Below are 27,361 nucleotides of genomic sequence, written 5' to 3'. Positions count from 1 at the left end.
TGTTCTATCAGGGGCCAGCTGTTCCGTTCCGCAAAAAACTAAATGCACACAGACGTCATCCGTATTTTTTGCGTATCCGTTTTTTGTGGACCGCAACATACTGAAAAAGCCATACAATCATGTGCAAGAGGCGTTACAGCTGACTTTCTTATGCCACGCTCCTTGCAGTGGAGGTTGAGGGTTGGTGCTGCTGTATCCCTAGCGGATGTCTTTCTGAAGCTCCGCCCCTTGAAGTGGGGGTGTGGCCTGTGTTCATGGTCACAGCCTCCTCCTGAAGCTGAGTAGACTCTGCTTCTTCTGCTCCTTCTCAGGGCTGCACAGACTGGGGAGCTGGAACCGATCCTTCTTCACCTCCAGGGTGTTAAAGGGGCACACCTTGAGATGTTCAGACATGGAGGAGATGTCATCGAGCGTCCACTGCCGCACCGGGGAGAAGAGGCTGCTGAAATTCCAGAACTGAAAGACAGGGGGAGGAACAGCATTATGGCGGATTCTACACCTGAAGGGTTAATCACAGGGATGGTAAATCTCCTATACATAAAGCTCAGCTGTAAGATCAAAGGTGTGTTTCAACTGTTAACCATATTCAAGATATTTGCTTGCTGTCAGTGAATATAATCTGCCAGGAGATCTCATTCTTGAACATGTTTCTGAAGCCTCTGCTGACACCGTATTCCTGGCCTAATGAAGCTTGATAAAGTCAGTTTTAAAACAAGACCTGGACCATATCTCTATCTGCTATACAGTCTGAGATACAGAAGATTAAAGCAATCCGACCTTCAGATGGCTACAGTCTCGGATTATACAGCCGCCACTAGAGGGAGCTCACTACATACAGATTATACAGCCACCACTAGGGGGAGCTCACTACATACAGATTATACAGCCACCACTAGAGGGAGCTCACTACATACAGATTATACAGCCACCACTAGAGGGAGCTCACTACATACAGATTATACAGCCACCACTAGAGGGAGCTCACTGCATACAGATTATACAGCCGCCACTAGAGGGAGCTCACTACATACAGATTATACAGCCACCACTAGAGGGAGCTCACTACATACAGATCATACAGTCACCACTAGAGGGAGATCACTACATACAGATTATACAGCCACCACTAGGGGGAGCTCACTACATACAGATTATACAGCCACCACTAGATGGAGCTCACTACATACAGATTATACAGCCACCACTAGAGGGAGCTCACTACATACAGATTTTATTACAAGACCCGGAGGCTCATATTGCTATTCTCCTTCTTTACTCTGACCAATAGCAGCAAAGAAAAAAAGAAAATATTGAACATTTGAACAGCCCCTCCCCATAGTCCCAGTATAACAGGCCACTTCGCCTGCAAAACCTCCTCTTTCTTTGCTGCTGACCGCAGAGATAAGTACCTGTGATATTTGTCTGTTTACTATTACGGTTATCTTATTGGTTTTCCCCCCTTTTTTGGGTTTTTGTGGGATATTCTATTGTTTGCAGGTTGTTTTGTGGGATCCCCCCATTGTCTGGTGCTGTGTAATTCCTTGGCCCAGCTCTGGTGACCCTGCTATTCAGGAGTACCCCTGTGTGTCCGATTATCCCCCTTTGGGGTTATCATCCCCTTCTGTCTGTACCTTCCCCGATCGGGGTTTTTGCTTTTTTGACATCTGACTGAGTTTTCTCCCAGTCCCTTTCAGACTGCGCACTTCCCCTCGGTCTCCCTCCCCCATCCGCTTCTCTTTCGCGCCGCGGCTCACCTCTGATCTTGCCGCCGGCGCTCCTGCTTGCCGCGCTTCGCTCCGCCCGAGATCTCGCGAGATCTCGGGCGCTTCCGCTTCCGGTTTCAGTGCGGCGCTCCGGAGTCTCGGCGCACCCTGCTCAGCATCTGCTCTCCGGCTCCTGTGCTCGGCGGCCTCTCTACTTACCGGCTCCTGTTTTTTCTATCAGGTTTTTCTCCCCCACTCTAGTTCCTCTCCCTGGCTGGGGAAAATCCTCACCAGCGGAGTACTTAGGGTAGGATTAGTTTTCGGATTAACCCCTTCACTACAGATATAGAGGCGGGCTGTGTGATAATGCCCCATACAGATCTCAGTGGGCAGGGCCCTATGGAAGAGGATATACCTCAGGCTGATTTAACCCCTTCTGGGGATGATTGTGATACAGGGACACCCTCTGCGGATCCTTCCCTGGTTTTTCAAAATACCTTATCCAATGCGATTGCTGCGGCTATGGGATCAATGACTTCGGTCATATCCCAGTCTATTGCCCAGGCCCTTGCCTCCCATCCAGCTGCCTCTCCCACCCCACAGCCCGCTGCGGTTTCTAAACCAACCGGGCCAGGGCTTGCCTCCAGAACACGCTTGACTGGTGACGTTGTCTCCACCAATGTTGGCGCGCTGGGTTCGCGCAAGAGAGCCTGTACGCGTCAGGCAGAACATACGCGCAGGTGGAAAAGTGCTAGAGCACAGCAGGATACAGCTTCCGGCTCTGAAGTCGGTTCTGATGAGGAGGCCATAGATGACGCCTTTGAGGAGGCACAGGACGACCCTTCCGGGGTCATAGATTCTAACCCCTTACCCGGGTGCAGCTCCAGGGTTTCGGCAGCAGATGTGTCCTTGACGGATCCATCAGGGGAACCTCTCTTTGACCCGGATTCCCTACACCACCCTCGGTTAGCGGAGTGGTTGCCGTTGGAGCATGTCTCCAAATATTTGGAGGCCCGCGTGCGTTGCCCCCTCTCCAAAGAGGCGCGCAACAAGCTTAGGGCTGAATGCCCCAGACCCATAATTCCCAACAGGGTTTGCGAGACCCCAGCGGTAGACCCCAAAATGACCCAATTCCTCACCAAATCTGGGTGGAATCCGAGGAAGGGTCTGGAGTCGGCCCTGCGTGCCTGTCAGGACAAGCTCCTGGACGTATTTGGCCCCCTGGCAAAGATTTTTGACCTGGCCGAGGCTGCCAAGGCCGAGGGTAAGCAAGTAGACCCTCTAGAGCTGCGCGAGTGGGTGCAGCGCGCGATTTGCGTGGCAGGAAACGTTAACACGTCCCTGGCCATTGAACGGCGCAAGGCCATTCTTTTCAAGATTGAGCCTAAACTATCCAACTTGGCGCTTACCGAAGCCGGTAAGGAGGCCCAGGGCCTGCTGTTTGGCGAGTCTTTTATTAAGGACTTAGGACGGTTTGTCGGTGCTTTTACAGCACTCGATAAGGCCCAGAGTTCTATGAAACGGGTGTTTCACGGTAGGGTCTCTACCAGGGCCGGCAGTTTCAGGGGCCGTCTGTCCGGCCGCGCCCATTTTCAGTCCCGTACTGCGGGCAGAGGCTCCTTCTCCCAGAGACCTGCGTTCCAGGAGCAGAGGCGAGAGACATCTTCCTTTTTCCCTTCCCGGGGAGGATCCTGGAGACCTAGAGGATACAGAGGAAACCCTGGTTCCAGACGACCTTATGGTAAGACCGATGCCTCATTTCAATTCTTTAACTGTTTGTGTAGGGGGCAGACTCCGGCTCTTTTCTCGAGCTTGGTCGCGCATCACTTCGAACCGATGGATTCTCTCCACGGTCAGGGGTTTCCACATAGAGCTGACATCTTCCCACCTATCCATTCCGCCCCCACACCCGGCAGTGCTGTCGGTAGAGAACCGCAGGCTTGTGGACTCAGAGCTATCAGATCTCTTCCGCAAAGGGGCCATAGAGCCGGCTCCGGCATCCACTGGTGCGATAATCAGCAACATTTTCTTGGTGGCGAAAAAAGGGGGCCAGCTACGGCCCGTCATCAATTTGCGCGCTCTCAACGCGTTCGTCAGGTACCGCCATTTCAAGATGGAGGGCATCCATCTCCTTCGGGACCTACTTCTAGTGAGCGATTGGATGGTCAAGTTGGACCTGAAGGACGCTTATCTTACCGTCCCTGTCGAGGACGCGTCCAGGAACCTTCTATGTTTCCTTTGGAAGGACAGAGTTTGGCGGTTTACATGCCTCCCTTTCGGCCTCTCTTCTGCTCCATGGTGCTTCACCAAGCTGATGCGCCCTGCTATGGCCTGGTTACGCAGTCGGGGAGTTCGCCTAATCGTCTATCTGGACGACATCCTGATCATGGCTCAGGATCATGCGGTGTTACTAGATCACCTTCGCTGGACGATGGATCTCCTGTTGGATCTGGGTTTCCTTCTCAATCAGGAGAAGTCCTGTCTCACCCCGGCTCGCGAGATGGAGTTCCTGGGGTTTCTGGTGGATTCCACGGCAGGGACTCTCAGCCTACCACCGTCCAAGGTTCGGTCCATTCGGAAGGAGTTGGGCAAAGTCCAGTCGTCCTCCCAGATCCCGTTGCGTCAACTAGCCAGGATCATAGGTCTTCTAGCGTCATCCATCCAGGCGGTCTTCCCAGCCCCACTACATTACCGGGCCCTCCAGCGTTTGAAGATTTTCCACCTCCGGAAGGGGGCTTCCTATGCGGATTGGATTTCCCTGGACGAGGAAACCAAGGAGGAGCTGTCCTGGTGGATCCACAATTTACAAGCTTGGAACGGCAAGGCTATTTTCGGTCATCGTCCGGACTTCGTGGTGGATTCGGATGCCAGCCTGTCGGGATGGGGAGCTCACTGCGAGGGGATCTCAACCGGAGGCGGCTGGTCAGCGGACGAAGCGGGATTCCATATCAATGCGCTGGAACTGTTGGCAGGTTCGTTCGCAATCAAGAGTTTCACGAGAGACTCGGCCAAGGCCTGCATTCAACTTCGCATGGACAACGTGTCGGCAGTGCGTTACATCAATGGCATGGGCGGTACACGTTCCACCATCCTATCTCGGTTGGCGAAGGATTTCTGGGACTACTGTCTAGACAAGGAGTTGATTGTCTTGGCGGAATATCTTCCGGGCGTCCAGAACATTCGGGCGGATTGGAGCTCTCGATATCTCTCCGACTCCAGCGACTGGCAGTTGGATCCAGCGGTGTTCCGTTCCTTAACGTCTCTTTGGGGGCCTTGCTGTATCGACCTGTTTGCCTCCCGCCTGAACACGCAGCGGCCACGTTTCTACAGTTGGCGCCCGGACCCGGAGGCCGAAGCTGTGGACGCGTTCCTACAGGATTGGTCACGGGGCCTGCTTTACGCATTCCCCCCCTTCCAGCTGATTCCCAGGACCCTGATTCAAGTACGCCGTCATGCAGCGGACCTGGTTCTGCTGGTCCCGTTTTGGACTTCCCAGTCGTGGTTTCCTCACCTTCTGGAGATGATGATAGAGACCCCGTGCCTGCTCCCGACATCTCAGACTCTCCTCCGAGGTCCGAATCACCAGATACATCCTCTTCTCCTGGACGGATCTCTGCGCCTGTTGGCGTGTCGAATTTCAGGGGACCCTGGGAGGTCCCGGGAGTTTCGGGAACAGCTAGAGTCCTTTTGGAGAACGCTTGGGCCCCAGGAACCAGAAGATCTTACAGATCTGCCTGGGGATCTTGGGATCGCTGGTGCGTGGCTAGGGACTTGGATACCGTTTCGGCACCTGTGACGGAGATCTTGCACTTCCTATCTTCTCTTTTCGATCAGGGCAAGGCCTATCGCACGATCAGCCTTTTCAGGTCGGCCATTTCTGCGTCCCACCAGGGGTTTGACGGTACTCCTGCGGGGCAACATCCTTTGGTATGCCTTCTATTGCGTGGCTCTCGGATGTCTCGGCCTCCTAGACCTAGATTTTCGACGACTTGGGACGTGTCTTGTGTTCTTTCTTTTCTATCTTCTTGGCCTCAGAATTCAGACCTGTCCTTACGGCAACTGTCGGCGAAGCTCGTCACTCTTTTCTGTCTAATCTCCTGCAAGCGGGTGTCTGACGTCCGGGCTTTGGATTATGATGCCCGCTCGTATACTCCGGAGGGGGTCTCCTTTGACATCTCTAGGAGAACCAAGTCTCACATACGCTCAGTCGCTTATCCGGCTTTCCCGGCCTCGCCTTCTCTCTGTCCGGTGGAGTGCCTCAAGGAGTATGAAGCTCGCACTTCCCTTCATCGTTCACGGGAGTTTTCTCATCTTTTCCTCTCTACCATTCGTCCTTTTGCCCCGGTGACCACTCCCACGCTGGCTAGGTGGATGAAGTGGATCATGGAATTGGCGGGCGTGGACACTTCCATTTTTTCGGCACATTCTGCTAGGGGGGCATCCGCTACCTCTTTGGCGGTGTCTGGCGCCAGGTTGGAGGACATTTTGAAGTTGGCGGACTGGTCCAGGGTATCCACGTTCAGAGAATTTTACTTCCGTCCAGGTCCTCACGTTTTTCTCATCAATCATTGAGAATTTGTCTTAACTTTGAACTTGCAATATGAGCCTCCGGGTCTTGTAATAAAATCAGGTGATTTTCCTATTTCATGACGTAAAGTCATGATTTTATTAAAGACACGGAGGCGAGTATTGCCCACCCTGTGTTCCCTCCCTATGTGTAGGATTATTATTCTGAATGATGTTTATTCTGCAGATATTATTGATTTGTTGTCATACGCATGTTGATCTTAACTCTATGAGTTTTTCCTGAGTAGGTTTATCGCAACCAGTTGATTTTGGATACCATGTCCCAATTTTGTTACTGTCATTTTCTGTTTTTCACCTTTTCAGGTTGAGACCGGCCTGGTGTGCGGTGTCTGTTGGTCTACGTCGTCGGCAGTTTGGTTCCGGCCGTTCGGTTGATGTGGACAGGACGAGGAGCATCCTTCGGCGCTGTTTCCGGCTCTTCCCGTTTCGCTTCCGGATGGAAGGCGGTTGTTGTTCCATGATGTTCTGGGACTCTTGGTTTTCCGGTTCTGTTGCATGTTCGGACTTGAGTTACAAAGAAAGAGGAGGATTTGCAGGCGGAGTGGCCTGTTATACTGGGACTATGGGGAGGGGCTGTTCAAATGTTCAATATTTTCTTTTTATCTTTGCTGCTATTGGTCAGAGTAAAGAAGGAGAATAGCACCTGATTATACAGCCACCACTAGAGGGAGCTCACTACATACAGATTATACAGCCGCCACTAGAGGGAGCTCACTACATACAGATTATACAGCCACCACTAGAGGGAGCTCACTACATACAGATTATACAGCCACCACTAGAGGGAGCTCACTACATACAGATTATACAGCCACCACTAGAGGGAACTCACTACATACAGATTATACAGTCACCACTAGAGGGAGCTCATTACATACAGATTATACAGTCACCACTAGAGGGAGCTCACTACATACAGATTATACAGTCACCACTAGGAGGAGCTCACTACATACAGATTACACAGCCACCACTGGAGGGAGCTCACTACATACAGATAATACAGCCACCACTGGAGGGAGCTCACTACATACAGATAATACAGCCACCACTAGAGGGAGCTCATTACATACAGATTATACAGCCACCATTAGAGGGAGCTCACTACATACAGATTATACAGCCACCACTAGAGGGAGCTCACTACATACAGATTATACAGCCCCCATTTGAGGGAGCTCGCTACATACAGATTATACAGTCACCACTAGAGGGAGCTCACTACATACAGATTATACAGCCACCACTAGAGGGAGCTCACTACATACAGATTATACAGCCACCACTAGAGGGAGCTCACTACATACAGATTATACAGCCACCACTAGGGGAATCTCACTACATACAGATTATACAGTCAGCACTAGAGGGAGCTCACTGCATACAGATTATATAGCCACCACCAGAGGGAGCTCACTACATACAGATTATACAGCCTCCACTAGAGGGAGCTCACTACATACAGATTATACAGCCCCCACTAGAGGGAGCTCACTACATACAGATCATACAGCCACCACTAGAGAGAGCTCACTACATACAGATTATACAGCCACCACTAAAGGGAGCTCCCTACATACAGATTATACAGCCACCACTAGAGGGAGCTCACTACATACAGATTATACAGCCACCACTAGAGGGAGCTCACTACATACAGATTATACAGCCACCACTAGAGGGAGCTCACTACATACAGACTATACAGACACCACTAGAGGGAGCTCACTTCATACAGATTATACAGCCACCACTAGAGGGAGCTCACTACATACAGATTTTATTACAAGACCCGGAGGCTCATATTGCTATTCTCCTTCTTTACTCTGACCAATAGCAGCAAAGATAAAAAGAAAATATTGAACATTTGAACAGCCCCTCCCCATAGTCCCAGTATAACAGGCCACTCCGCCTGCAAATCCTCCTCTTTCTTTGCTGCTGACCGCAGAGATAAGTACCTGTGATATTTGCCTGTTTACTATTACGGTTATCTTATTGGTTTTTCCCCTTTTTTGGGTTTTGTGGGATATTCTATTGTTTGCAGGTTGTTTTGTGGGATCTTCCCATTGTCTGATGCTGTGTAATTCCTTGGCCCAGCTCTGGTGACCCTGCTATTTCAGGAGTACCCCTGTGTCTCCGATTATCCCCTTTGGGGTTATCATCCCCTTCTGTCTGTCCCTTCCCCTATCAGGGTTTTTACTTTTTGACATCTGACTGAGTTTTCTCCCAGTCCCTTTCACACTGCGCACTTCCCCTCGGTCTCCCTCCCCCATCCGCTTCTCTTTCGCGCCGCGGCTCACCTTTGATCTTGCCGCCGGCGCTCCTGCTTGCCGCGCTTCGCTCCGCCCGAGATCTCGCGAGATCTCGGGCGCTTCCGCTTCCGGTTTCAGTGCGGCGCTCCGGAGTCTCGGCGCACCCTGCTCAGCATCTGCTCTCCGGCTCCTGTGCTCGGCGGCCTCCCTACTTACCGGCTCCTGTTTTTTCTATCAGGTTTTTCTCCCCCACTCTAGTTCCTCTCCCTGGCTGGGGAAAATCCTCACCAGCGGAGTTCTTAGGGTAGGATTAGTTTTCAGATTAACCCCTTCACTACAGATATAGAGGCGGGCTGTGTGATTATGCCCAATACAGATCTCAGTGGGCAGGGCCCTATGGAAGAGGATATGCCTCAGGCTCATTTAACCCCTTCTGGGGACGATTGTGATACAGGGACGCCCTCTGCGGATCCTTCCCTGGTTTTTCAAAATACCTTATCCAATGCGATTGCTGCGGCTATGGGATCAATGACTTCGGTCATATCCCAGTCTATTGCCCAGGCCCTTGCCTCCCATCCAGCCGCCTCTACCGCCCCACAGCCCGCTACGGTTTCTAAACCAACCGGGCCAGGGCTTGCCTCCAGAACACGCTTGACTGGTGACGTTGTCTCCACCAATGTTGGCGCGCTGGGTTCGCGCAAGAGAGCCTGTACGCGTCAGGCAGAACATACGCGCAGGTGGAAAAGTGCTAGAGCACTGCAGGATACAGCTTCCGGCTCTGAAGTCGGTTCTGATGAGGAGGCCATAGATGACGCCTTTGAGGAGGCAGAGGACGACCCTTCCGGGGTCATAGATTCTAACCCCTTACCCGGGTGCAGCTCCATGGTTTCGGCAGCAGATGTGTCCTTGACGGACCCATCAGGGGAACCTCTCTTTGACCCGGATTCCCTACACCACCCTCGGTCAGCGGAGTGGTTGCCGTTGGAGCATGTCTCCAAGTATTTGGAGGCCCGCGTGCGTTGCCCCCTCTCCAAAGAGGCGCGCAACAAGCTTAGGGCTGAATGCCCCAGACCCATAATTCCCAACAGGGTTTGCGAGACTCCAGCGGTAGACCCCAAAATGACCCAATTCCTCACCAAATCTGGGTGGAATCCGAGGAAGGGTCTGGAGTCGGCCCTGCGTGCCTGTCAGGACAAGCTCCTGGACGTATTTGGCCCCCTGGCAAAGATTTTTGACCTGGCCGAGGCTGCCAAGGCCGAGGGTAAGCAAGTAGACCCTCTAGAGCTGCGCGAGTGGGTGCAGCGCGCGATTTGCGTGGCAGGAAACGTTAACACGTCCCTGGCCATTGAACGGCGCAAGGCCATACTTTTCAAGATTGAGCCTAAACTATCCAACTTGGCGCTTACCGAAGCCGGTAAGGAGGCCCAGGGCCTGCTGTTTGGCGAGTCTTTTATTAAGGACTTAGGACGGTTTGTCGGTGCTTTTACAGCACTCGATAAGGCCCAGAGTTCTATGAAACGGGTGTTTCACGGTAGGGTCTCTACCAGGGCCGGCAGTTTCAGGGGCCGTCTGTCCGGCCGTGCCCATTTTCAGTCCCGTACTACGGGCAGAGGCTCCTTCTCCCAGAGACCTGCGTTCCAGGAGCAGAGGCGAGAGACATCTTCCTTTTTCCCTTCCCGGGGAGGATCCTGGAGGCCTAGAGGATACAGAGGAAACCCTGGTTCCAGACGACCTTATGGTAAGACCAATGCCTCATTTCAATTCTTTAACTGTTTGTGTAGGGGGCAGACTCCGGCTCTTTTCCCGAGCTTGGTCACGCATCACCTCGGACCGATGGATTCTCTCTACGGTCAGGGGTTTCCACATAGAGCTGACGTCTTCCCACCTATCCATTCCGCCCCCACACCCGGCAGTGCTGTCGGTGGAGAACCGCAGGCTTGTGGACTCAGAGCTATCAGATCTCTTCCGCAAAGGGGCCATAGAGCCGGCTCCGGCATCCCCTGGTGCGATAATCAGCAACATTTTCTTGGTGGCGAAAAAAGGGGGCCAGCTACGGCCCGTCATCAATTTGCGCGCTCTCAACGCGTTCGTCAGGTACCGCCATTTCAAGATGGAGGGCATCCATCTCCTTCGGGACCTACTTCTAGTGGGCGATTGGATGGTCAAGTTGGACCTGAAGGACGCTTATCTTACCGTCCCTGTCGAGGACGCGTCCAGGAACCTTCTATGTTTCCTTTGGAAGGACAGAGTTTGGCGGTTTACATGCCTCCCTTTCGGCCTCTCTTCTGCTCCGTGGTGCTTCACCAAGCTGATGCGCCCTGCTATGGCCTGGTTACGCAGTCGGGGAGTTCGCCTAATCGTCTATCTGGACGACATCCTGATCATGGCACAGGATCATGCGGTGTTACTAGATCACCTTCGCTGGACGATGGATCTCCTGTTGGATCTGGGTTTCCTTCTCAATCAGGAGAAGTCCTGTCTCACCCCGGCTCGCGAGATGGAGTTCCTGGGGTTTCTGGTGGATTCCACGGCAGGGACTCTCAGCCTACCATCGTCCAAGGTTCGGTCCATTCGGAAGGAGTTGGGCAGAGTCAAGTCGTCCTCCCAGATCCCGTTGCGTCAACTAGCCAGGATCATAGGTCTTCTAGCGTCATCCATCCAGGCGGTCTTCCCAGCCCCACTACATTACCGGGCCCTCCAGCGTCTGAAGATTTTCCACCTCCGGAAGGGGGCTTCCTATGCGGATTGGATTTCCCTGGACGAGGAAACCAAGGAGGAGCTGTCCTGGTGGATCCACAATTTACAAGCTTGGAACGGCAAGGCTATTTTCGGTCATCGTCCGGACTTCGTGGTGGATTCGGATGCCAGCCTGTCGGGCTGGGGAGCTCACTGCGAGGGGATCTCAACCGGAGGCGGCTGGTCAGCGGACGAAGCGGGATTCCATATCAATGCGCTGGAACTGTTGGCAGGTTCGTTCGCAATCAAGAGTTTCACGAGAGACTCGGCCAAGGCCTGCATTCAACTTCGCATGGACAACGTGTCGGCGGTGCGTTACATCAATGGCATGGGTGGTACACGATCCACCATCCTCTCTCGGTTGGCGAAGGATTTCTGGGACTACTGTCTAGACAAGGAGTTGATTGTCTTGGCGGAATATCTTCCGGGCGTCCAGAACATTCGGGCGGATTGGAGCTCTCGATATCTCTCCGACTCCAGCGACTGGCAGTTAGATCCAGCGGTGTTCCGTTCCTTAACGTCTCTTTGGGGGCCTTGCTGTATCGACCTGTTTGCCTCCCGCCTGAACACGCAGCGGCCACGTTTCTACAGTTGGCGCCCGGACCCGGAGGCCGAAGCTGTGGACGCGTTCCTACAGGATTGGTCACGGGGCCTGCTTTACGCTTTCCCCCCCCTTCCAGCTGATTCCCAGGACCCTGATTCAAGTACGCCGTCATGCAGCGGACCTGGTTCTGCTGGTCCCGTTTTGGACTTCCCAGTCGTGGTTTCCTCACCTTCTGGAGATGATGATAGAGACCCCGTGCCTGCTCCCGACATCTCAGACTCTCCTCCGAGGTCCGAATCACCAGCTACATCCTCTTCTCCTGGACGGATCTCTGCGCCTGTTGGCGTGTCGAATTTCAGGGGACCCTGGGAGGTCCCGGGAGTTTCGGGAACAGCTAGGGTCCTTTTGGAGAACGCTTGGGCCCCAGGAACCAGAAGATCTTACAGATCTGCCTGGGGATCTTGGGATCGCTGGTGCGTGGCTAGGGACTTGGATCCCGTTTCGACACCTGTGACGGAGTTCTTGCACTTCCTATGTTCTCTTTTCGATCAGGGCAAGGCCTATCGCACGATCAGCCTTTTCAGGTCGGCCATTTCGGCGTCCCACCAGGGGTTTGACGGTACTCCTGCAGGGCAACATCCTTTGGTATGCCGTCTATTGCGTGGCTCTCGGATGTCTCGGCCTCCTAGACCTAGATTTTCGGCGACTTGGGACGTGTCTTGTGTTCTTTCTTTTCTATCTTCTTGGCCTCAGAATTCAGACCTGTCCTTACGGCAACTGTCGGCGAAGCTCGTCACTCTTTTCTGTCTAATCTCCTGCTAGCGGGTGTCTGACGTCCGGGCTTTGGATTATGATGCCCGCTCGTATACTCCGGAGGGGGTCTCCTTTGACATCTCTAGGAGGACCAAGTCTCACATACGCTCAGTCGCTTATCCGGCTTTCCCGGCCTCGCCTTCTCTCTGTCCGGTGGAATGCCTCAAGGAGTATGAAGCTCGCACTTCCCTTCATCGATCACGGGAGTTTTCTCATCTTTTCCTCTCTACCATTCGTCCTTTTGCCCCGGTGACCACTCCCACGCTGGCTAGGTGGATGAAGTGGATCATGGAATTGGCGGGCGTGGACACTTCCATTTTTTCGGCGCATTCCGCTAGGGGGGCATCCGCTACCTCTTTGGCGGTGTCTGGCGCCAGGTTGGAGGACATTTTGAAGTTGGCGGACTGGTCCGGGTGTCCACGTTCAGAGAATTTTACTTCCGTCCAGGTCCTCACGTTTTCTCGTCAATCATTGAGAATTTGTCTTAACTTTGAACTTGCAATATGAGCCTCCGGGTCTTGTAATAAAATCAGGTGATTTTCCTATTTCATGACGTAAAGTCATGATTTTATTAAAGACACGGAGACGAGTATTGCCCACCCTGAGTTCCCTCCCTATGTGTATGTTTATTTTTATGACTGATGTTTATTCTACACGTGTTATTGATTTGTTGTCATGCGCATGTTGATCTTAACTCTATGAGTTTTTCCTGAGTAGGTTTATCGCAACCAGTTGATTTTGGATACCATGTCCCAATTTTGTTACTGTCATTTTCTGTTTTTCACCTTTTCAGGTTGAGACCGGCCCGGTGTGCGGTGTCTGTTGGTCTACGTCGTCGGCAGTTTGGTTCCGGCCGTTCGGTTGATGTGGACAGGACGAGGAGCATCCTTCGGCGCTGTTTCCGGCTCTTCCCGTTTCGCTTCCGGATGGAAGGCGGTTGTTGTTCCATGATGTTCTGGACTCTTGGTTTTCCGGTTCTGTTGCATGTTCGGACTTGAGTTACAAAGAAAGAGGAGGATTTGCAGGCGGTGTGGCCTGTTATACTGGGACTATGGGGAGGGGCTGTTCAAATGTTCAATATTTTCTTTTTATCTTTGCTGCTATTGGTCAGAGTAAAGAAGGAGAATAGCAATACTCGCCTCCGTGTCTTTAATAAAATCATGACTTTACGTCATGAAATAGGAAAATCACCTGATTATACAGCCACCACTAGAGGGAGTTCACTACATACAGATTATACAGTCACCACTAGAGGGAGCTCACTGCATACAGATTATATAGCCACCACCAGAGGGAGCTCACTACATACAGATTAAACAGCCACCACTAGAGGGAGCTCACTACATACAGATTATACAGCCACCACTAGAGGGAGCTCACTACATACAGATTATGCAGTCACCAGTGGGGGGAGCTCACTACATACAGATTATACAGCCACCACTAGAGGGAGCTCACTACATACAGATTATACAGCCACCACTAGAGGGAGCTCACTACATACAGATCATACAGCCACCACTAGAGAGAGCTCACTACATACAGATTATACAGTCAGCACTAGAGGGAGCTCACTGCATACAGATTATATAGCCACCACCAGAGGGAGCTCACTACATACAGATTAAACAGCCACCACTAGAGGGAGCTCACTACATACAGATTATACAGCCACCACTAGAGGGAGCTCACTACATACAGATTATGCAGTCACCAGTGGGGGGAGCTCACTACATACAGATTATACAGCCACCACTAGAGGGAGCTCACTACATACAGATTATACAGCCACCACTAGAGGGAGCTCACTACATACAGATTATACAGCCACTACTAGAGGGAGCTCATTACATACAGACTATACAGCCACCACTAGAGGGAGCTCATTACATACAGACTATACAGCCACCACTAGAGGGAGCTCACTACATACAGATTGTACAGCCACCACTAGATGGAGCTCACTACATACAGATTGTACAGCCACCACTAGAGGGAGCTCACTACATACAGAATATACAGCCACCACTAGAGGGAGCTCACTACATACAGATTATATAGCCACCACTAGAGGGAGCTCACTACATACAGATTATACAGCTACCACTAGAGGGGGCTCACTACATACAGATTATACAGCCATCACTAGAGGGAGCTCACTACATACAGATTATATAGCCACCACTAGAGGGAGCTCACTACATACAGATTATACAGTCCCCACTAGATGGAGCTCACTACATACAGATCATACAGCCACCACTAGAGGGAGCTCACTACATACAGATTATACAGCCACCACTAGAGGGAGCTCACTACATACAGATTATACAGCCACCACTAGAGGGAGCTCACTACATACAGATTATACAGCCACCACTAGAGGGATCTCTCTACATACAGATTATACAGCCACCACTAGAGGGATCTCTCTACATAGTACAGATTTATGTTTTTTTTAAGTAGCGGGTGCAATGACTGGGAGCTGCGATAGAGCAGCTCCCCGTCATTGTACCCCTCAGATGCCACGTTGATACATGATCGTGGCACCTGAGTGTAAAAGGAGTGTAAAATTAACATTAAAAAAAAAAAGCTTAATAAAACTTACTGCCCTAATTTGCTCGTGACGGCCCGGCCGCCATCTTGCTTGAAGATCAGGCGTTAAATTTTGTGCGGACCGAGATGACGTCATCACGATGGCTGGCATGGTGACGTCATTCGCCATGGTGGATGGAATTTCGGTTGAGATCTTCAAGATGGCAGCGGGCTGTCGCGAGCAAATGGAGGTAAGCAGGATTTATTTATTTTTGTTGTGTTTTACACTATTTCAGGTTAAATCAATTCGCTAACACGAAGCCCGCTGAAATTCGGCTTTGCGGCGAATCAAATTTTTCCTGAAATTCCTGATTCGCTCATCTCTAGTGGAGCCCCGGCACTGTATCTGTGCACCTATAGTCTCTGACCATTGCTTTATGGCTCCAATGACGGAAGAGAGTATGACTGCAGGATCTGACTACATAGGGTTTGTTTGTAGTCTGTTACCAGGGAGACTCAGGAAATGTAAATTTGTCACAATTTACTCCAACAAACTGCTTATGGCTGAAATGCCATTCTTTATAAATGTGGACTTATGGTCTTCATGAGGTACAGCCAGGGACGTCATGGCCATCGCCCATCATTACCAGTCAGTGGACGAGGCGGGCAGGTGATGAGGTCACCAGAGAGGCTGCAATCTATTTGGCATTGGTTAGGCTGCACAACCCCAGTGTAGCCGATGCCCAGTGACTGCTGCTTCATCTCTGGTGAGAAGCCCTTCCGTCAGGGGCTACAAAGCAAACATAAGGGGCACGTTCTTGTACTTGCACACATTATGGGGACATTGGCTCTACTGGGGGCGCTAAGAGAAGACACATTTTTGTACTGGCACACATTATAAGGGGGTATTTTTTGCACTGCCACGCATTATAAGGGGTGTGTTTAAGGCACTATTAGTGTCAGGGACACTGTTTGCTGGGCGGAAAGCAGGGAGTTAAAAAAAAACATAAAATAGTCACCTCACCACACGCAGTCCAGGGAACACGCTGCATTGGAGGCAGCAGGACCTGATGCTCCAAGCCTTGTGAGGTCACATGATCACACTGGGAGCGTCAGGTCCTGCTGCCACAAGAGCCGAGCGAGTGTTCCCAGGACTGCATGTGGTGAGGTGTTTATTTTATTTGATTTTTTTTCCATTTGCTGCCATTATCGTAGGTGGGGTGCGAAGATGTGGGTTCTGGGGGCATTCACACATTTTTTTTCTCTGTTGTGTGAATGCACCTCAGGCTTTGTGCTTCAAATGCAAAACCAACCACATCTAAAAAAGATCAAACTAATCCCTTAAAGGGATTATCTCATCTCAACATTTAGCGCTAGCATATGCCACAGATGTCAAACAGGGACCCACTTCTATCTCCAGGATGGGCCCCCCCGAAGTAAAGGAGAGCGCTCTGAGCATTCACAGTATGGTCTCTGTTAACAGAAATAGCTATGCGACCTGTAGGCCAATTCCCCCCTCTGGAGAAGGGAGTCCTACACAGGTCCTCACCACCCAGTGGCGATAGAGATGAACCAACCAGTTGGAGAACCCTCTCTCCAAGAGCCTAATTGCAGGCAAAAATGCTCTGCCTCTGTGGTGTATATCCCTCACACCTACCTTCTTTCGACATCTCCATGAACTTCCACCATGTGAATAAGTCTTCTTCTCCCAGCACAGGTGGACCATCCCCCGCTCCTGTAATAACGAGGCACAGACATCTCTCATGAGTGAGGAGACCTGCGAGAGCTGACAGAGGCTGAAGCTGTCCAGGAACCCAGCGATATGTTGGAGGACCTCCAGTGGCAGGTTGCTCAGGGAGTCCTTGCTCTTCCCTCGATGGCTCCTCGATAGATTGGGTCTCACACCTTCATATAAAGTATGATCTACCAGAGGTTTTATTGCAAACGTCTTCATGTTCTTGCTGTAGATGACCTGTGAATTTGAACCCGCAGCCCGAAATCTGCTCTGTACAAAGGTGCATCCCAAGTAGGAAAGCGGGCAACGCTGCTGGAACCAGCCACCCAGGCACGACTGTATGTCAGAGTGGACATTCCTAAAATGTGATGCAAACTCGTCCCGGCGGAAGAAGAGTTCACAGGAGAAGGTAAAGGAGGAGTTGGACTTGTTGTGTTTGCTGCTCACACATTGATCTTCTATGTCCAAGTGCAGACCTAGACACCTCATGTCCTTCTCAGCTAGAAGATCTAACAAAACTGACTTGTTGGTGAAAGGATCTGCTCCAAAGTCATAGGTTTGGGTTCCTAGGTCAATGAACAAACCATCAAGGGCCTTCATCTGAGACACGCTGTGACCCCTCAGCTCCTTCTCAAGGGCCACCAGCAAAGTAGTGTAAATGGTATCAGTCAGTGGCAAGTTGTCGACCGGGACACCGAGGTCAGAGGTGTCCACCAGCTTCTGAGCTTTCGCTTTCTTGTGGCTATCATCTGCTAGCTTGGCCCTCCGGCCACAGTAGCTTGTTGGGACTTTGAAGGTGTAAACGGTCTTCACAGTTTGGGCTTCCAGCTTGCCGTAGACAAAGTCCTTCTCTTTTGGGGTGCAGGCAGACATCTGTCCAAACCGTATCAGCATGCTGCCGTGGTGGACCAGGTACATGTTGTAGCTTCCACAGTCCACCTCAGCCTTCAGTCTTTCTAGAACGCCCTCTTGCCAAGGAGCAAACCCCGTCTTCTCCATGTCCAGTTTTGCGGTTTCTTCTTGTATTTTGCCTCCGTCTGGTTCTTGTTTTTTCTCTTCATCCACTTTGGGTGAGTTGACGAGTGGTTTGCTCGTGTCAGGGGTCTTCTTGCTGCTAGTCTGCCCCGCGCCGGTCTGAAGACATTTGGCTGCTTTCATCTCTTTGCTAAATATAGTGTCCCACATTTTGAATTTGTCTAAATCCAAGTCGTCCTGTCCTCGAGCCAAGACTTCTCGCTCATACTGAGTCAGTCCCACCATCTCACCATTGCTTGGGTCTACGTCTCCCACATTCTCAGGATCGGACCCACCTACCGCACCGTTGTCCTTCTCCAGCTCGGACAGACCTGAGGTGATGGTGTCTTTTGGGTCCTCTGAGAGCTCTGGATAAAGTTCAGCCATTTTTAGGGAGCTGAAGAGAACCTTCTGGTCTCTCAACGTTAGGGCCACGTCCAGACTTTCTTCTCCGGCCTCCTCCTGCAGGAGATTCTTATAAAGCGTCTGGTCTTTGTCGATGGTCGGCCAGCGGTTCCAGTCCATGGAGCAGCAGACCACGCTGGCTGGACAGACCTTCAGGTGCTTAGCCTGCTTGGATCGGGACATGGAGAATGGGCAGCCAAAGCCAGAGTTCAGGCAGGGCACCCACTCGTTGGGGCACAGGAGGCGGTGTTCCTCCTCTTTGCACATGTGGAAGGTGGCACCGCAGTGCAGTCTACAGTTGATCACCACGCAGGACACGCCCGTATTGATGGGTGCGTTGCAGCGCTTGTTGTAGCAGTTCTGGCAGTGCTGGTGCTGTCCAGCCGGGGGCCGCTGGGTCCGTCCCTACACAAATGGAAAATGAGAGTAAATTTTACAAAAATACATGAAAAACTGCATCAGATAGTAACTCATGAGACCCATCACCCTCTTATGTCATTTTTCTCCTCCAGTCACAACCAAAGCAAACATTAAGAATTATGGTAATTTTCACGTCACCTGCGACATTGGGTGAGGTCAGGTGACACAGAGATCAGCTGATGGGTCACATGACATTACAAACAACAACCAGTAGAATTGTCACTGCAGCTTTGGATGTGACTGGAGCAGGAAGCCCATGTACAAGAACTTTACTGGGTTTCAGCTGTAAAAGGTGAAGATAAAGTGTTAAAGCCGTTTACATCTCAGGATCTGGAAAAACGGCCACTTATTACACCGCCCCCTACAGACCACGATCACTGAGGAGATGATGGGTGTGGTACTCACCATGGTCGTTCAGACGCTCCTCTCAGGCAGAAATTATTCAGATTCAGCTGTGAATGGAGAAGTGTGAGATCAGTGACCAAGAAAAAGTGCCCCACAAACCATCTCATCACAGCGGGGTATACACTATGGGGGTACAGGGGTCACCGAGGTCATAGCACAGAGGGTACATACTATGGGGGTACAGGGGTCACCGAGGTCATAGCACAGAGGGGTATACACTATGGGGGTACAGGGGTCACCGAGGTCATAGCACAGAGGGGTATACACTATGGGGGTACAGGGGTCACCGAGGTCATAGCACAGAGGGGTACACACTATGGGGGTACAGGGGTCACCGAGGTCATAGCACAGAGGGGTATACACTATGGGGGTACAGGGGTCACCGAGGTCATAGCACAGAGGGGTACACACTATGGGGGTACAGGGGTCACCGAGGTCATAGCACAGAGGGGTACACACTATGGGGGTACAGGGGTCACCGAGGTCATAGCACAGAGGGGTACACACTATGGGGGTACAGGGGTCACCGAGGTCATAGCACAGAGGGGTACACACTATGGGGGTACAGGGGTCACCGAGGTCATAGCACAGAGGGGTACACACTATGGGGGTACAGGGGTCACCGAGGTCATAGCACAGAGGGGTACACACTATGGGGGTACAGGGGTTACCGAGGTCATAGCACAGAGGGGTACACACTATGGGGGTACAGGGGTCACCGAGGTCATAGCACAGAGGGGTATACACTATGGGGGTACAGGGGTCACCGAGGTCATAGCACAGAGGGGTATACACTATGGGGGTACAGGGGTCACCGAGGTCATAGCACAGAGGGGTACACACTATGGGGGTACAGGGGTCACCGAGGTCATAGCACAGAGGGGTACACACTATGGGGGTACAGGGGTCACCGAGGTCATAGCACAGAGGGGTACACACTATGGGGGTACAGGGGTCACCGAGGTCATAGCACAGAGGGGTATACACTATGGGGGTACAGGGGTCACCGAGGTCATAGCACAGAGGGGTACACACTATGGGGGTACAGGGGTCACCGAGGTCATAGCACAGAGGGGTACACACTATGGGGGTACAGGGGTCACCGAGGTCATAGCACAGAGGGGTACACACTATGGGGGTACAGGGGTCACCGAGGTCATAGCACAGAGGGGTATACACTATGGGGGTACAGGGGTCACCGAGGTCATAGCACAGAGGGGCATACACTATGGGGGTACAGGGGTCACCGTGGTCATAGCACAGCGGGGTATACACTATGGGGGTACAGGGGTCACCGAGGTCATAGCACAGAGGGGTACACACTATGGGGGTACAGGGGTCACCGAGGTCATAGCACAGAGGGGTACACACTATGGGGGTACAGGGGTCACCGAGGTCATAGCACAGAGGGGTACACACTATGGGGGTACAGGGGTCACCGAGGTCATAGCACAGAGGGGTACACACTATGGGGGTACAGGGGTCACCGAGGTCATAGCACAGAGGGGTACACACTATGGGGGTACAGGGGTCACCGAGGTCATAGCACAGAGGGGTACACACTATGGGGGTACAGGGGTCACCGAGGTCATAGCACAGAGGGGTATACACTATGGGGGTACAGGGGTCACTGAGGTCATAGCACAGAGGGGTATACACTATGGGGGTACAGGGGTCACCGAGGTCATAGCACAGAGGGGTACACACTATGGGGGTACAGGGGTCACCGAGGTCATAGCACAGAGGGGTACACACTATGGGGGTACAGGGGTCACTGAGGTCATAGCACAGAGGGGTATACACTATGGGGGTACAGGGGTCACTGAGGTCATAGCACAGAGGGGCATACACTATGGGGGTACAGGGGTCACCGTGGTCATAGCACAGCGGGTATACACTACGGGGGTACAGGGGTCACCGAGGTCATAGCACAGTGGGGTATACACTATGGGGGTACAGGGGTCACCGAGGTCATAGCACAGCGGGGTATACACTATGGGGGTACAGGGGTCACCGAGGTCATAGCACAGAGGGGTACACACTATAGGGGTACAGGGGTCACCGAGGTCATAGCACAGAGGGGTACACACTATGGGGGTACAGGGGTCACCGAGGTCATAGCACAGAGGGGTACACACTATGGGGGTACAGGGGTCACCGAGGTCATAGCACAGAGGGGTACACACTATGGGGGTACAGGGGTCACCGAGGTCATAGCACAGAGGGGTACACACTATGGGGGTACAGGGGTCACCGAGGTCATAGCACAGAGGGGTACACACTATGGGGGTACAGGGGTCACCGAGGTCATAGCACAGAGGGGTACACACTATGGGGGTACAGGGGTCACCGAGGTCATAGCACAGAGGGGTATACACTATGGGGGTACAGGGGTCACCGAGGTCATAGCACAGAGGGGTATACACTATGGGGGTACAGGGGTCACCGAGGTCATAGCACAGAGGGGTATACACTATGGGGGTACAGGGGTCACCGAGGTCATAGCACAGAGGGGTATACACTATGGGGGTACAGGGGTCACCGAGGTCATAGCACAGAGGGGTATATACACTATGGGGTACAGGGGTCACCGTGGTCATAGTACAGAGGGGTATACACTATGGGGGTACAGGGGTCACCGAGGTCATAGCACAGAGGGGTACACACTATGGGGGTACAGGGGTCACCGTGGTCATAGCACAGTGGGGTATACACTATGGGGGTACAGGGGTCACCGAGGTCATAGCACAGAGGGGTATACACTATGGGGGTACAGGGGTCACCGAGGTCATAGCACAGAGGGGTACACACTATGGGGGTACAGGGGTCACCGTGGTCATAGCACAGAGGGGTATACACTATGGGGGTACAGGGGTCACCGAGGTCATAGCACAGAGGGGTATACACTATGGGGGTACAGGGGTCACCGAGGTCATAGCACAGAGGGGTACACACTATGGGGGTACAGGGGTCACCGTGGTCATAGCACAGTGGGGTATACACTATGGGGGTACAGGGGTCACCGAGGTCATAGCACAGAGGGGTATACACTATGGGGGCACAGGGGTCACCGAGGTCATAGCACAGAGGGGTATACACTATGGGGGTACAGGGGTCACCGAGGTCATAGCACAGAGGGGTATACACTATGGGGGTACAGGGGTCACCGAGGTCATAGCACAGAGGGGTATATACACTATGGGGTACAGGGGTCACCGTGGTCATAGCACAGAGGGGTACACACTATGGGGGTACAGGGGTCACCGAGGTCATAGCACAGAGGGGTACACACTATGGGGGTACAGGGGTCACCGAGGTCATAGCACAGAGGGGTATACACTATGGGGGTACAGGGGTCACCGAGGTCATAGCACAGAGGGGTACACACTATGGGGGTACAGGGGTCACCGAGGTCATAGCACAGTGGGGTACACACTATGGGGGTACAGGGGTCACCGAGGTCATAGCACAGAGGGGTATACACTATGGGGGTACAGGGGTCACCGAGGTCATAGCACAGAGGGGTACACACTATGGGGGTACAGGGGTCACCGTGGTCATAGCACAGAGGGGTATACACTATGGGGGTACAGGGGTCACCGAGGTCATAGCACAGAGGGGTATACACTATGGGGGTACAGGGGTCACCGAGGTCATAGCACAGAGGGGTACACACTATGGGGGTACAGGGGTCACCGTGGTCATAGCACAGTGGGGTATACACTATGGGGGTACAGGGGTCACCGAGGTCATAGCACAGAGGGGTACACACTATGGGGGTACAGGGGTCACCGTGGTCATAGTACAGAGGGGTATACACTATGGGGGTACAGGGGTCACCGAGGTCATAGCACAGCGGGGTATACACTATGGGGGTACAGGGGTCACCGAGGTCATAGCACAGAGGGGTATACACTATGGGGGTACAGGGGTCACCGTGGTCATAGCACAGTGGGGTATACACTATGGGGGCACAGGGGTCACCGAGGTCATAGCACAGAGGGGTACACACTGTGGGGGTACAGGGGTCACTGAGGTCATAGTACAGAGGGGTATACACTATGGGGGTACAGGGGTCACCGAGGTCATAGCACAGAGGGGTATACACTATGGGGGTACAGGGGTCACCGAGGTCATAGCACAGAGGGGTATACACTATGGGGGTACAGGGGTCACCGAGGTCATAGCACAGCGGGGTATACACTATGGGGGTACAGGGGTCACCGAGGTCATAGCACAGAGGGGCATACACTATGGGGGTACAGGGGTCACCGAGGTCATAGCACAGAGGGGTACACACTATGGAGGTACAGGGGTCACCGAGGTCATAGCACAGCGGGGTATACACTATGGGGGTACAGAGGTCACCGAGGTCATAGCACAGCGGGGTATACACTTATTTGGGTACAGGGGTCACTGAGGTCATAGCACAGCGGGGTATACACTATGGGGGTACAGGGGTCACCGAGGTCATAGCACAGCGGGGTATACACTATGGGGGTACAGGGGTCACCGAGGTCATAGCACAGCGGGGTATACACTATGGGGGTACAGGGGTCACCGAGGTCATAGCACAGAGGGGCATACACTATGGGGGTACAGGGGTCACTGAGGTCATAGCACAGAGGGGTACACACTATGGGGGTACAGGGGTCACCGAGGTCATAGCACAGAGGGGTATACACTATCGGGGTACAGGGGTCACCGAGGTCATAGCACAGAGGGGTATACACTATGGGGGTACAGGGGTCACCGAGGTCATAGCACAGAGGAGTATACACTTATTTGGGTACAGGGGTCACTAAGGTCATAGCACAGCGGGGTATACACTATGGGGGTACAGGGGTCACCGAGGTCATAGCACAGAGGGGTATACACTATGGGGTACAGGGGTCACTAAGGTCATAGCACAGCGGGGTACACACTATGGGGGTACAGGGGTCACCGAGGTCATAGCACAGAGGGGCATACACTATGGGGGTACAGGGGTCACTGAGGTCATAGCACAGAGGGGTATATACTCTGGGGGTACAGGGGTCACCGAGGTCATAGCACAGAGGGGTACACACTATGGGGGTACAGGGGCATTATGCGCAGAGTCGCTGTCTGTAGAGGACGGGGGGGGGTGTCAGGACAGAGTCGCTGTCTGTAGAGGACGGGGGGGGGGGGGGGCAGGACAGAGACGCTTTGGTCTTGAGGCTTCTGTCCAGTCATGAGAAAATCAACACCCAAACCACGAGCTCAGCAAGAAATTTCGCCAGGAGAACCTGGTGCTGATCCAGTCCGCAGGGTAGAGGTCGTATCAGCACAGGGCTCGGTTTAGGTGGTGGTCACAGTATATGAGGGGGTCACTGTATATGAGGGGGTCACAGTATATGAGGGGGTCACAGTATATGAGGGGGTCACTGTATATGAGGGGGTCACAGTATATGAGGGGGTCACTGTATATGAGGGGGTCACTGTATATTGGGTGGTCACAGTATATGAGGGGGTCACTGTATATGAGGGGGTCACTGTATATGAGGGGGTCACTGTATATGAGGGGGTCACAGTATATGAGGGGGTCACTGTATATGAGGGGGTCACACCAGTAAGTTATGTGCACTTTACACATATTTCCCTAATATACCTTGTATACAGCGGACATCTCTGCCCTCTACTGTCAGCAACCTGCAGTGTATGCTGCCCTATATGATATGACCCCGGTGCCCCCCATAGTGTGCATCCCTCCGTACTGTCACCCTGGTGCCCCCCATAGTGTGCATCCCTCCGTACTGTCACCCTGGTGCCCCCCATAGTGTGCATCCCTCCGTACTGTCACCCTGGTGCCCCCCATAGTGTGCATCCCTCCTTACTGTCACCCTGGTTCCCCCCATAGTGTGCATCCCTCCGTACTTTCACCCTGGTGCCCCCCATAGTGTGCATCCCTCCTTACTGTCACCCTGGTTCCCCCCATAGTGTGCATCCCTCCGTACTGTCACCCTGGTGCCCCCCATAGTGTGCATCCCTCCGTACTGTCACCCTGGTGCCCCCCATAGTGTGCATCCCTCCGTACTGTCACCCTGGTGCCCCCCATAGTGTGCATCCCTCCTTACTGTCACCCTGGTTCCCCCCATAGTGTGCATCCCTCCGTACTTTCACCCTGGTGCCCCCCATAGTGTGCATCCCTCCTTACTGTCACCCTGGTTCCCCCCATAGTGTGCATCCCTCCGTACTGTCACCCTGGTGCCCCCCATAGTGTGCATCCCTCCGTACTGTCACCCTGGTGCCCCCCATAGTGTGCATCCCTCCGTACTGTCACCCTGGTGCCCCCCATAGTGTGCATCCCTCCGTACTGTCACCCTGGTGCCCCCCATAGTGTGCATCCCTCCGTACTGTCACCCTGGTGCCCCCCATAGTGTTCATCCCTCCGTACTGTCACCCTGGTGCCCCCCATAGTGTGCATCCCTCCGTACTGTCACCCTGGTGCCCCCCATAGTGTGCATCCCTCCGTACTGTCACCCCGGTGCCCCCCATAGTGTGCATCCCTCCGTACTGTCACCCCGGTGCCCCCCATAGTGTGCATCCCTCCGTACTGTCACCCCGGTGCCCCCCATAGTGTGCATCCCTCCGTACTGTCACCCCGGTTCCCCCCATAGTGTGCATCCCTCCGTACTGTCACCCTGGTGCCCCCCATAGTGTGCATCCCTCCGTACTGTCACCCTGGTGCCCCCCATAGTGTGCATCCCTCCGTACTGTCACCCTGGTGCCCCCCATAGTGTGCATCCCTCCGTACTGTCACCCTGGTGCCCCCCATAGTGTGCATCCCTCCGTACTGTCACCCTGGTGCCCCCCATAGTGTGCATCCCTCCGTACTGTCACCCCGATGCCCCCCATAGTGTGCATCCCTCCGTACTGTCACCCCGGTGCCCCCCATAGTGTGCATCCCTCCGTACTGTCACCGCGGTGCCCCCCATAGTGTGCATCCCTCCGTACTGTCACCCTGGTGCCCCCCATAGTGTGCATCCCTCCGTACTGTCACCCTGGTGCCCCCCATAGTGTGCATCCCTCCGTACTGTCACCCCGGTGCCCCCCATAGTGTGCATCCCTCTGTACTGTCACCCCGGTGCCCCCCATAGTGTGCATCCCTCCGTACTGTCACCGCGGTGCCCCCCATAGTGTGCATCCCTCCGTACTGTCACCCTGGTGCCCCCCATAGTGTGCATCCCTCCGTACTGTCACCCTGGTGCCCCCCATAGTGTGCATCCCTCCGTACTGTCACCCTGGTGCCCCCCCCCCCCCCCCCATAGTGTGCATCCCTCCGTACTGTCACCCTGGTATCCCCCATAGTGTGCATCCCTCCGTACTGTCACCCTGGTGCCCCCCATAGTGTGCATCCCTCCGTACTGTTACCTGGTGCCCCCCCCCCATAGTGTGCATCCCTCCGTACTTTGTTCTTGCTGCTTCCCATAGTGTGTAGCCCCGACCTCTTCCTGTAGTATGACCTCAGTGCCCCCCTGTACCCCCTCTCTCCCCATCCTATGACCTCAGTGCCCCCCTCTCTCCCCGTCCTATGACCTCAGTGGCCCCCTCTCTCCCCGTCCTATGACCTCAGGGCCCCCCTGGGCCCCCTCTCTCCCTTTCCTATGACCTCAGGGCCCCCCTGTGCCCCCTCTCTCCCCGTCCTATGACCTCAGTGGCCCCCTCTCCCCCCGTCCTATGACCTCAGGGCCCCCTGTACCCCTCTCCTCACCTGCAGCTGGGGGTCCCGTCACTTTGCGGCCGCTCGCCGTGTGGCACAGGACGGGTCATGTGGACATTTATAAATAGCAGCGATCCGTCTCCGCTTACATGGCTGCTGCCTCTATTAACCCTCTCCTGCCCGGAGCTCCGGTGTCAGGAGCAGCATCTGCATCACTCATCATCACTTTGTACTATTCAGCCATATTTTTGTTGGGTCCCAAAAGGGAAATTTGAATGGCCCCCAGTGTAAGAGCCCCGGTGGGGGGTCCGGTATGTAACAGCAAACTACAAGAGCAATGCCTTCACTACAGAAAAGCAGTTGCAGAAGTAATCACCCCCTGCTCCATATGAGGACGGTCGCCGCCATCTCTGTCGTTTTTTGAACAGAAACCATAGGATCAGAGCCTAAAAAATCACAGGCACTGGAGAAAGGGTTAACTGGAATAGCTGTGGGGCTCAGGGGTTAATGTAGAAACCTAGAATGTGTCGG

General features: G+C 53.3%; 1 protein-coding gene across 1 annotated transcript; it reads right to left on the bottom strand.

Annotated features, from left to right (window-relative positions):
* Nucleotides 1-26,941, bottom strand: FBXO40 (F-box protein 40). The gene is made up of 4 exons (XM_044284123.1): nucleotides 26,882-26,941; nucleotides 19,150-19,196; nucleotides 16,828-18,729; nucleotides 1-456 (listed from the first exon to the last, which is right to left on the bottom strand). The coding sequence occupies exons 2-4, from the start codon at nucleotides 19,150-19,152 to the stop codon at nucleotides 259-261; spliced, it is 2,103 nt and encodes a 700-aa protein (XP_044140058.1). The 5' UTR covers nucleotides 19,153-19,196; nucleotides 26,882-26,941; the 3' UTR covers nucleotides 1-258.
* Between the last annotated feature and the right edge of the window lie 420 nt (nucleotides 26,942-27,361).

The sequence above is a fragment of the Bufo gargarizans genome, chromosome 3 (assembly GCF_014858855.1).
Source record: "Bufo gargarizans isolate SCDJY-AF-19 chromosome 3, ASM1485885v1, whole genome shotgun sequence".
Taxonomy (NCBI): Eukaryota; Metazoa; Chordata; class Amphibia; order Anura; family Bufonidae; genus Bufo; species Bufo gargarizans.
The sequence above is the reverse complement of the archived record's forward strand: the minus strand, read 5'-3'. Positions and strand labels throughout refer to the sequence as shown.